Genomic DNA, 10,851 nt, shown 5'->3' with positions numbered 1-10,851 from the left:
CTCGCCCACAATATTGCCTGTTGGGCCGGTTTGTAATCTCAACGGGGGCAATAGCCATCTCGTCCATTCCCACCACTCGGTTTTGATTAGGGAGGAAAGATGTAACTTGGCCCACTGATCGTTTGCTGATTCAGTGAGCATCCATCTTCAAGTAAAAAAAATCTCAAATCCACCATAAAATTCTTGGTACGAATCGATAGAAAAAATAGAACGATAATTTTTTTTAGCCATTTATTTAATATATGACACATATTCAATTGAATATTTTATTTGGGTGGCATAACACCTGCCATTTTATTGACAATAACTAAGACAATTAATACATAGAATACAAAATTAGATAGATCCCTGTAAACAAATCATTATGCAACACATATCCTATATATCATATCGTTAATTAGTTGCTTGTTGGATCAGATGTTGTTTTATGATGAGGTCGAAGGCGTACAGGGAGCCGTCGCGATGGGATAGGCAAGGGATCGAACTTTATCTTCTCACCAGGAATCATCAACTCCCAATGGAACATATTGACCACGTGGTGGAGGAATACAAGGATCTCAATTTGGGCGTAATTCTTGCCCAAGCACATCCTAGGCCCTCCCCCGAAAGGAACATAAGTGCTTGGGGGGGAAGCGTCATGAAACCTCGTCGGATCGAAGTCCTTTTCTCTTGGAAAGACCGCTGGGTCGCTATTTGTTGTGGTTGGGCTCCAAAGCAACTGCATTTGTCGGCATACCTCAATGATTGGATGCATTCTAAATTATAGAGACAAGGGACATGAAGTTGGTAAAATGTACGATGGATGGTAAGTATACCTTCCATCCTTTAGGGATGGTTTATCCGCCATAAGAGAAGTCCTCTAGGGCAACCCTAAAAGCACCGATGACTGGTGGCACAAGTCTTATGACTTCAGACACTACACTCCATGAGTATTTCATCATACGTATGTCCTCCGGCTTCAACCTCTCTCCGGGCTTTTTCAACTTTGCTATTTCCCTTTGTTCTGCATAGATTAAAACATTTATAAACTAAGTTTAAACCACGGCCTATGATTACTCCATTTCAATAACCTTTAATTAGCTCTCGTTATGTATAAAATAGTGTAGAGAGCGCGGTCACCTTGGAGTATTGTCCGGTATACATGGGGCATCTCAGCAAGGAATTTCACGAGTGATGTTATCGTACTGCTAGTAGGCTCGTGCCCTGCGATTAGAAACACCAACAAGTTGTTAACAATCTCATCATCTGTCAGAAACCTTCCGTTTTCGTCCCCATTTTGGAGCAAATATGATAGCAGATCTTCCGGATTCCATGATCCAGCTGGACTTGATTTCCTTTGTGTGATTATCTCACGTAGCTCGCCACGGATATGTTTCACTGCCTTCTTCGCTCGGTAGTATTTTGTACCAGGAAAATTAAGAGGAATGCTGATCACCCCATCGAGAAATTCGGAGAATAGATGATGAAGCTCCCATATGTGTTTGCGGTCACTAATGCTTATGAATAAACGACATGCTGTTTCGAATGCGTATAGTTTGGCTGCTGGGTAGACCATCACCTCTTCCTTACCTATTTAATCCAAGCAGATAAATTAGCTTATTTTAAAGATAAAAGGACTTGTAGAGTACATGAAAGAGGGATAATGAAAAACGGTAGCTGAAGATACAAGAAAAGCTTGTTTCTAATTGTTTCATGATATACTCTTGGAACGTGAGTTTTAACTTTACCCGAGTTGATAAATGGTAGAGCTCATTCCTCTTTATGTCCATGTCTTGTCTTTCTTTTCTTTTCTTTTTTATGTGAGTTTTAGCGTAACTGAACCTTAGACATGTTTATCCATTTTTCATTTATGACATTATTATTTTTTGTTTTGTGAAGTGTGTTTAAATGTGTTAAATAGGTTGACTTTTGATTTCTAAAAAATCTATAATTCTTTTTTCTAAAAAAAAGTGATATGAATATATAAGATCTGGAATTTTACAAATTATATTAAGTAAAGGAGAACATGATAATGAAAATGTTAGCATTTTACAAATTTGTGAAAAGTAAATTAGCAACTAAATCAATTTTCATCATTGGAATTTCTTGTATGGAGAAACGGAGATATAATATTACCTTTTTTGGTAACAAAAATAGTTAACTTGTTTGGAGAAACGGAGAAAAAATAATGTAACACAAAGAAAGTGTGCATTTAAATATGATTCCTTAAGAAAGATAAAATACAGAGGGGGAAAGTTTGTGAACGAAAATAAATAATATGGATAAAAAGGAAGATATAATTGCTACTTATAAAGAAAAATAGAGTATAGAGTATAGGCATAATTCTTTAGAAAAAAGGTAAAATAAATAGCGATGATATAATAAAATGTATGGGGTCAAATCTTATAGTAATCGGGAAAAAGATAAGAAAAGTTTGTATACGATAAGGATGAAAAACGTGACATTATATTCACTTTGGAGCATTAGAGGTTTGTTTCCATAAATAATATTATTTTGTAGGCACAGTAATCATAAAAAATGTGGGAAAATGTATAGGGACAAATCTACTTAGAACTTGGGAAAAAAATCTTCAAAATAACAAGGTCCGACGAAATGATTATTCATTTGAAACGAAGGGGCAATCGGATTACTTGCTACCTTATAGGATTTGGTATAATAACACTGAACAAAAGAGAGAAGTCAAAATATGTGGAAATTTAATAAAAAATGAGATACTCGAGAAATGAAAAGATTCCTCACTCACAACGTAAAATTTGAAAAAGAAATAGCATATATCATTATTTGTACATCTAGCATTTCCAATACTGTTTCTCCTGATTTTTCTATATGAAATTGAGAATTTTGTTTTTTCGCAAAACAATTGATCCGACCATAATGACCAAATAATTTGGTATGACGGCTCAATCAGGTATCTTGCTAGGTCTAGGCCCAATAGAAAAAAACTCAACAAAAGGGATAATTAAATTATTAGAAAAAAATTAAGAAAATATGAAAAAATGTAGGACCAGAAACGTTCTTTTCTTTGGTTTGAACCAATGATTTCTTACTTAATATTGAAATTAGATTTGAATATATATATGTCTCTGTTGCATATACGCACATTAGACACATTTAATGGGTGTGCAGTTGATTCATATTGTAAATTGTACATGGATACTGTTATCTTTTTTATTATTATTATAAAGGAGGCTCATGAATCTAATATAATGAAATAACAATTTTAATAACTAATAAAGGGATATAAATAGTTTAACAACGAGTATCAAATTTTTCAAGAAATTATCTTCCCTTTCTTTTTTTCTTTTTTCTTTTTTTTCAATAGGTTTTCTTCTTCTTTTTTTTCATTTACGAGTATATATAGGTGGTCGCTTTACTTCAGCATACATTAATGGTACCGTCGATCATGGACCAGTAGCCATATGCCCCGTCGACCACTATGCATTAAATCCTTAGGGTCAGTGATTATATATTAATGGAAAAAGTACAAAAATTCCTCTTGTGGTTTAGGATCGGGACAAATTACACCATGTGTTTTTGTTAGGGACAATTAGCCTTCCTGTGGTGTATTCCGTTAGACATAGGGGCTTACAACGTTAATTTTTTTCTATTTTCAGTCCTCAATCTTTAGCATTTTAATCATTTTGGTTCTGAATCTTTTTTCTTTTATCATTTCCACCCTCCACTTTTCATTTTGTTTCATTTTAGTCCTACAAAGAAAATCGAAAGGGAAGGAAGGGTTGGGGCCACCAATTGGCAATCTCGACACCTCCATCGAGATTACCGACGTCCTCTGTGGACGCCGGCATCCTCTGTGGGTGCCGGTGACCTCGGTGGAGGGATCGGGGTCGCTAATTGGCGACCCCAACCCCGAATCGACCGGGGACTTCGAGTCGGAGGTCTCCGATCGGTTCAAGGTTGGGGTCGTGAATCGACGATCCCGACCCCGACCCCGACCCCTCCACCGAGGTTGTCGGCATCCTCTGTGGGTTCCAACGACCTAGGTGGAGGGGTCGGGGTCGCCAATCGCCGAATCAACTGGGGACTCCGATCGGCATCCTCCGTGGGTACAGACAATCTCGGTGGAGGGGTCAAGATCGCCGATTGGCGGCCCCGACCCCTCATTCCCTTTCGATTTTCTTTGTAGGACTAAAATGAAATAAAATGGAAAGTTTAGGGTAGGAATGATAAAAAAAAGATTTAGAACCAAAATGATTAATAGCCTAAAGATTAAGGACTGAAAATGAAAAAAATTAACGTTGTAACCCCGTATATCTAACGAAGTACACCACAAATGGGCTAATTAATCCTAACAAAAACACAATGTGCAATTTGTCCCAATCCCGAACCATAATTGGAGATTTGTACTTTTCCCTATATTAATCTACGCATCAACATCAAACAACTTCTAATTCAATCCATTGGGAAAAAAAAAAAACAGATGTCCAAAAATATGCCAGTCTCTTCTTTCGATGTTATTTGCTTTCGAACGCATTTAAGTAGTCTAATTACTAACATCATTTGTATTCACTTTTTTTTCGATTACTATTCCATTTCACTAGTAAGTCGCCCAAGACTCAACACACTTCCATCGCAAATACAAAAAAATTTCACGATCATGATCTCACCTTGTCTCATAGCATAAGAAGCACTAACGTTCTGTTTGGTGTGGGTGATAGAACAAAAAAAAAATGAAATGAAATGATCCGATAGAATGATAAATGATGGTATTGCAAAAATGGAATCTTAATCTTAGCTTTGGTTTTGAAAAAAAAATTGTAATTACATAATTTGGGCCGTTTGTGTTTAGTTTTTGAGTTGAGATTCAACTCAACTCAACTCTATTCTAGGGAATAAGAAAAGACAAAAAATAATTATTGCAAATGTTGAAAAATATATAAATAGGTGAAAATATATATATATATGTATGTATATATATATATATATATGAAAATAAATGAGAAATTTTTATTAAAAAATTGATTAAAAAATGGTTAAAAAATGAGTAAGAAATTATTATTAAATGGAAGAAAATGAAAAAACAGTAATTATTATAGTGTTGAATATAGGGAAGAATAGAGTTGAGTTGGATAGAGTAAAATTTTGATTCAAAAATCAAATAAAACAGGCCTAAACAATCGAATTGATTTTATGTAAAAACTTTTTGCAATTGTTGAATGAATATCCCTTAAATTTTTTAAAGGATTATGTATTCCATCAAGTTAAAGAAAAAATGTACTTTCAATAAAATGATTATTTCAGTTCTCAGAAGTGTAAGTGCAACCAAATAAAGAGATGAGTAGAACGATAAAATGCTTGTTTCTTTTCACTCCATTCCATTCCGTTCTCTCATACTAATTAAAAATGATAATCTCAACGATTTATAGAGAGCGGGTATTGCAGGCGATCATAAGTTCTTTCTGATTGTGTCATCATGTCAGTGAGATAACTCAAGATTTTCTTTCTTGAAAAAAATAATAATAAAAGTTGTGATAGGGATAGGATTTGGGCAGGAGAAAGGTAGAGACGTAGAGGCATACTCGACTTCAATTCCTCAGCAGAGGTGAATCCAAGAGGTAATTGATCGAAGAAGAAAAACTTTATTTTTTGGAATATGTAAGAACATCATATTTGAAAGACTATGATGAGAAAAGAAGATCGTAGTATATGAGAGATATATTAATTGTAGTACCTTTCCAATGAGTTCTCAAGAAGTCCCGAGTAAGTTAATCCTTGGTCTCGGTGTACCTCGACAATGTGTCAGGACTAAAAAAGCCAGCTAGCATCTTCTTCATTTTCTTTCCTGTCATACGTTTGTGTTTGGTGCAATTAGAATTTTATACTGTTAGATTTCAGCTATTAAAAAAAATCAGTAAAGTTAATTTGATGTGTTAGAGCATTAGTTCTATATGAGTGCATGCATAATATGAAAAGCGTATTGTGAGTCTCGAGTAATCTGATAAGGGCTTCCTCCAATACTAATTTTTTCTGTCGTAAATGTTACATACCTTCCTCACCACCGATGGTTATTATACATGATCCCAACAGCTTCTGAGCCGAGCTCGGCCACCACACGGTGACCTTCTTGCCCTCATTAGCGAAGGGGAACCTGTTTCCCTCAGCATCGCAGAAGACGGCGGTCGGCTCATTGAACAGCTTTGTCCTGAAGACCCGAGAGTCATACTTCTTCATCCTCTCCCTCATGAAGCTGTCCGGTCTTCCAGCCCGGGCAGTTCGGAACAACGCTAGGGTCTCACCGACAACTGGCCATCCGAAGCTTCCCGGGGGAAGATTCTTATATTGTTTGGTGAATTTGAGTTTCCTAGAATGGAGGACATGAACAACTAGGAGGACGAGAAGGAAGATGGCTAGGGCTTTGCCTGTGTGTATAGAGAGTAATACGGACAAGTGCATACTGATCCAGGGAGCCATGAAAGCTTTCAGATCAATGACACCTTCTATGGAGTTAACTTCTCATACAATGAAAAGGGGAATACAGACTTTTATAATCAGAAATTTTCCTTTTATAAAAAGAGTCCTATAAATATAGTATAAAAAAATAAAAAATTTAATAGGGCGTACAAATCTCACCATTAAGATCAAATCTAGAACCGCTAAATTATGGGGCAAGAGCACAATTATCACTGTACTACGCTCCCTCTCATTAGTTTTTTATTTTTTTTCGGTGTATGCCTTGTTGGGAATTGGTATATGCCATGGAGGCAATCTGTCATCAATTCTGTAATATGACATATATTTCTTTATAATACGAGGCATTTCTGTTATTGTATGAGTTGCGCTACATATAAATTTTACACAATAACGTCCTTGAAATAGTAGGTTCAACAGGCATCAAGTGTGACTTGCTTGTGACATCCTATAATGACTTAACACTATTCCTAAATATCCCTAGTTAAAGTATTATTGTTAATTAGGGCAACGATAATGCGGTTAAACTAGTGTGGGTATAGATTGATGACCAAGTCTCACAGGTTATGGATGTGGAGACATCGAGTTACACCGCAGGTATACATTAGGAATAATGTGTACTGGACTGACCCGTTATGAGACTGCTACATGGGTTGTTACGTGACTGTCATTTGCAGATCTCATAATGACTATGGTGCAATGGTCATTTGACTTGAGGTCATCATAGTTTCCTACATGTAATGTTGTATGTTTTGATGTTATCAAACGCCACCGTAACAAATTGGTTATAAAAATAGTTATTGGGTATACCATAAAGCATGGAGAGGAATGTGAGTGACCAAGATAGGATTTGTCCCTCCTACGTAATGGGAGTGATATCTCACGGCTGCTTGGTGGCAGAGTCTATAAGTGTATGCATACCCAAATGAGTCGATATAGGAATATCGAGCTCATTTGTTCTAATAAACTTACCCAATAAACCAAAAAAGAGAGATTGAGCAATATAAGGATGATAGCGACCATGCCTTAGGCTCAATAGAGATATAGAGGACAAAGTGATTATACTGCACGGTAACATAGGTCACAAAGTTCGTCGAGAAATTCACTTTCCGATTACTTTAGTAGCAGTGATGCATTGCTAGATGCCGCTCACTGTTTGTAATATTGAAATAGATATTTCGATATTACTGTCAATGTAATCGGGAACCTACAAGGTCACACACTACGACCAAATCGACGGAATGGTTTTGAAACACTAAAACTGTCTAATAGAGATTAGACGAGTTATTGTGTGATTAGTTAATTGGATATTTAATAAGATTAAATTTACTGATTAATTAGACCCGATTTATTAGAATAATTGGACCTGATTCATACACGAAATAAAGACACACGGGACCCGAATTGAGAGCCACATGGCACATATATGCCAAGACACACGTATCATTTTGCTTGGAGGCCAAGTGGCCATTCAAGACATGTGTTACATTGCATGCTTTTATGCATCCTTACACATGGCTTCCATTCAAGAATTGAATGGATGGTCATATGTATAGTTTATATGCATATGATGCATATGAACAAAAAAAAAACGAATATGTGTGTATACAGAAGAATGCATATGATGCATTTGTAAGTCTTTGTATGCATGTGTGTATCCATATATGTGTATGAACTTTCGGATCGAATTGTTCGATTCGAAGAGGTCAATTCATCTAATAAGGATCGGAGTCACACCGGTGTTTCCTTCGAGAGTTGACCGCTAGCACCGCCGATCTCGAAATCCTGACGAGAAAGTCGGTGTGAATACCGGTAGAGGCGTCACACTTGGGACGCTTGGTCAACGGTCTAAAAGATTTCATGAACACTTTATCTACTCCTATTCTTCTAGTAGGTCTTGGGATATAGTTTCACGGGTATGAAATTTTGAATTTATCTTCCTTTTACGCTTCCATAGGCCCCGTGAAACTAGCATGTCTTTGTATCTGGAAGCCCAATGGGTTTTGACTAATACAATTCGATCCGAGTCGGCTCACTAAAAGTAAAGATGTCGATGGAGATTTTCCTTAGTTTTCCATTTACATACAATATTAGCTGTGTTGAAGTGTAATAGCACGTGCTTAATTCAATGTTAAGACTATGGTTTGTATATTTAGTCATGTGAATTGACCTTTAAATTTTAATTTATATCCAATATAAGTACAAACATTATATTGTTTCAATAAATAGCCAAATTCCATATGAACAAAAGAGAGACATGGAGAGCAAGGTTGGGTTTACGTTGTAGGCAAATTAATCCAAAATCAAGCAACTTAGCGTAAACAAGCCTTAGAAGCAATGAACAAATAAAGTTCGACTATTCACTTGAACGTGAAAAGATCCAACATATGAATCTCAATGGAAGTATATTTAACCAACATGCGAGTATTATAGACTCATGAATGCAGCTGACGAGGCCAAGAGAGATAGAGAGATCGAATTGAGTTGAGAGAGAGAGAGAGAGAGAGAGAGAGAGAGCTAGATTGAGATGTTGCATGCGCAAAAGAAGTAGTTCAAGCCATCGGTCAACGGTCAAAACTATTTTGACCATTGACGGCCTTTTTCCCGACCAAACGGGACATCAGAAAATTGCGTCGGGAAAATTCCATTCGAAAAATCTTCTGACGTAATTTTTTCCGACGGGCCCATTCCATTACAAAAATTCGTCGGAATACCCGTGAATTCTAGTAGCGGGACAGAATTTTTTTTTTTTTTTGAGTTCAATTCTAAGGTGAAATTATTCTTTTCTTAACAGTATAATATATATAATTTTTTGAATTTTATAACCGAATAAACCTTTGAAGTGACGTTACCCAATAATAGCATGCTAGTTGTGTTATGATTGGTGAGAACTCTAGAAGTCATTTATTGAATACTTTCATCACATATCACATCATTTGGAGTTAATTTGAGTTTTCTAATTATATATGGATATGAAATATATTGCATATTTAAAACATTTAGCTCACTTTGAGGTCCAGCTGCTATGAGAACCAGAGAAACACCTGCATGAGATGAATTTTAATCTGTCAAATATTCATTTTTTTTCATAGCTCAATATGCCAATTTAATATATTCATTATGGTATAGTGTTTTCATCTTCCATGAGTATAGGTTATTTCGGTTTTGAGAAGCAAGATGGCATCACCACACTATGCTATTTGACAAATTGCTATTGACGGGCACACGAAAGGTCGTGCAAGGAAAATCATCCTCTATCCTAAGTGGCACTATTAGGTGCATCGTCTCAACTTTTAATATTGTATATATATAGATCGATATAGATGTTATATGCTTAAGCTTTTATAATATTTGATGTTATATATAAAAAAAAAATATGATGGTTTTATTTTATAAATTTTACTCCTCAATTTCAAATAAAAAAACATAAACACCCACCTTTCAAAAATCATTCATAAACATAGTGAATAAAAAAAAATTGCGCCATTAACCCCGCATTTGTAGTATTTTTAGAATTTTTATTGCCACATCAGCAAAAAATAAATGGAAAATGTTAGATTTTGGTAGGAAAATGAAAGTTCATGTATTTTCGCATGAAAAATATATATAATTTGTGTTAGATTTAGGAAAACTGGCAAAGTTCGTGACTTTTAACACAATTGATAGTAAAATTTATTCTAACAATAGAACTTAAAAGTGACCTTTCAAATTTCAAAGAGAAGTAAGCTAGGTGGCGTTTGGTAATTGAGTGGGGTTTAACTTCACTCCACTTATACATATATATATATATATATATATATATATATATATATATTTAAGTGGGATTGTAATAATGGTTAGAAAAATATGTGTGAGAATTTATTATTAAATTGAGGAAGGAGATAAAAAAAGTAATGATTCAGTTATTGAATTGTGGAAAAAGTAATGAATAATTAAAAAAATTTAGTATTAAAAATTTAATTTTAATGGCAGTTAAGAAAATTTATGTGAGAAAATTTATATTATATTAAAGAAAAAGATATAAAAAAATAATAATTATGTTGTTGAATTGAAAAAAAGTAAAGTAAAGTAAAGTGGAGTAAATTATACTTCATAAACAAACAAACAAAAAAACATAAAGATGTATTTATCTAGTGACCAAGATATCCTAAGTACGATATTCATGTGGAATTACCTGTGCCCCATTATTAGATATTTAATATTTTCATTTTATTATACTAGATCAGTTGACTTCTCTTGTAACCGAAAATAAAATATTTTACAAAAAGATGTATTGTTTGCACCTGTATTCATTTTCTCCTAATGTTTATTCTTTTTATTAATCAATACAAGACGCTTACCACCGTCGTGCGTAGTGTATACCATAATTTTTTTTCCTTGTCCTCCAGAAATCGTTAAAAAAATATGAGAGTGTGTTATTATTTT

The 10,851-nt window shown here is 34.8% G+C and overlaps 1 protein-coding gene across 1 annotated transcript; it reads right to left on the bottom strand.

Annotated features, from left to right (window-relative positions):
• Window positions 1-540: 540 nt before the first annotated feature.
• LOC116194920 (beta-amyrin 28-monooxygenase-like) lies at window positions 541-6,475 on the bottom strand. Its single transcript, XM_031523838.1, has 4 exons — window positions 6,006-6,475; window positions 1,120-1,569; window positions 816-1,003; window positions 541-718 (listed from the first exon to the last, which is right to left on the bottom strand). The coding sequence occupies exons 1-3, from the start codon at window positions 6,427-6,429 to the stop codon at window positions 837-839; spliced, it is 1,041 nt and encodes a 346-aa protein (XP_031379698.1). The 5' UTR covers window positions 6,430-6,475; the 3' UTR covers window positions 541-718; window positions 816-836.
• Window positions 6,476-10,851: the final 4,376 nt, after the last annotated feature.

The sequence above is a fragment of the Punica granatum genome, chromosome 2, assembly GCF_007655135.1.
Source record: "Punica granatum isolate Tunisia-2019 chromosome 2, ASM765513v2, whole genome shotgun sequence".
Classification (NCBI taxonomy): domain Eukaryota; kingdom Viridiplantae; phylum Streptophyta; class Magnoliopsida; order Myrtales; family Lythraceae; genus Punica; species Punica granatum.
Note: the sequence above shows the minus strand (reverse complement) of the source record. Positions and strands in the feature narration are given on the sequence as shown.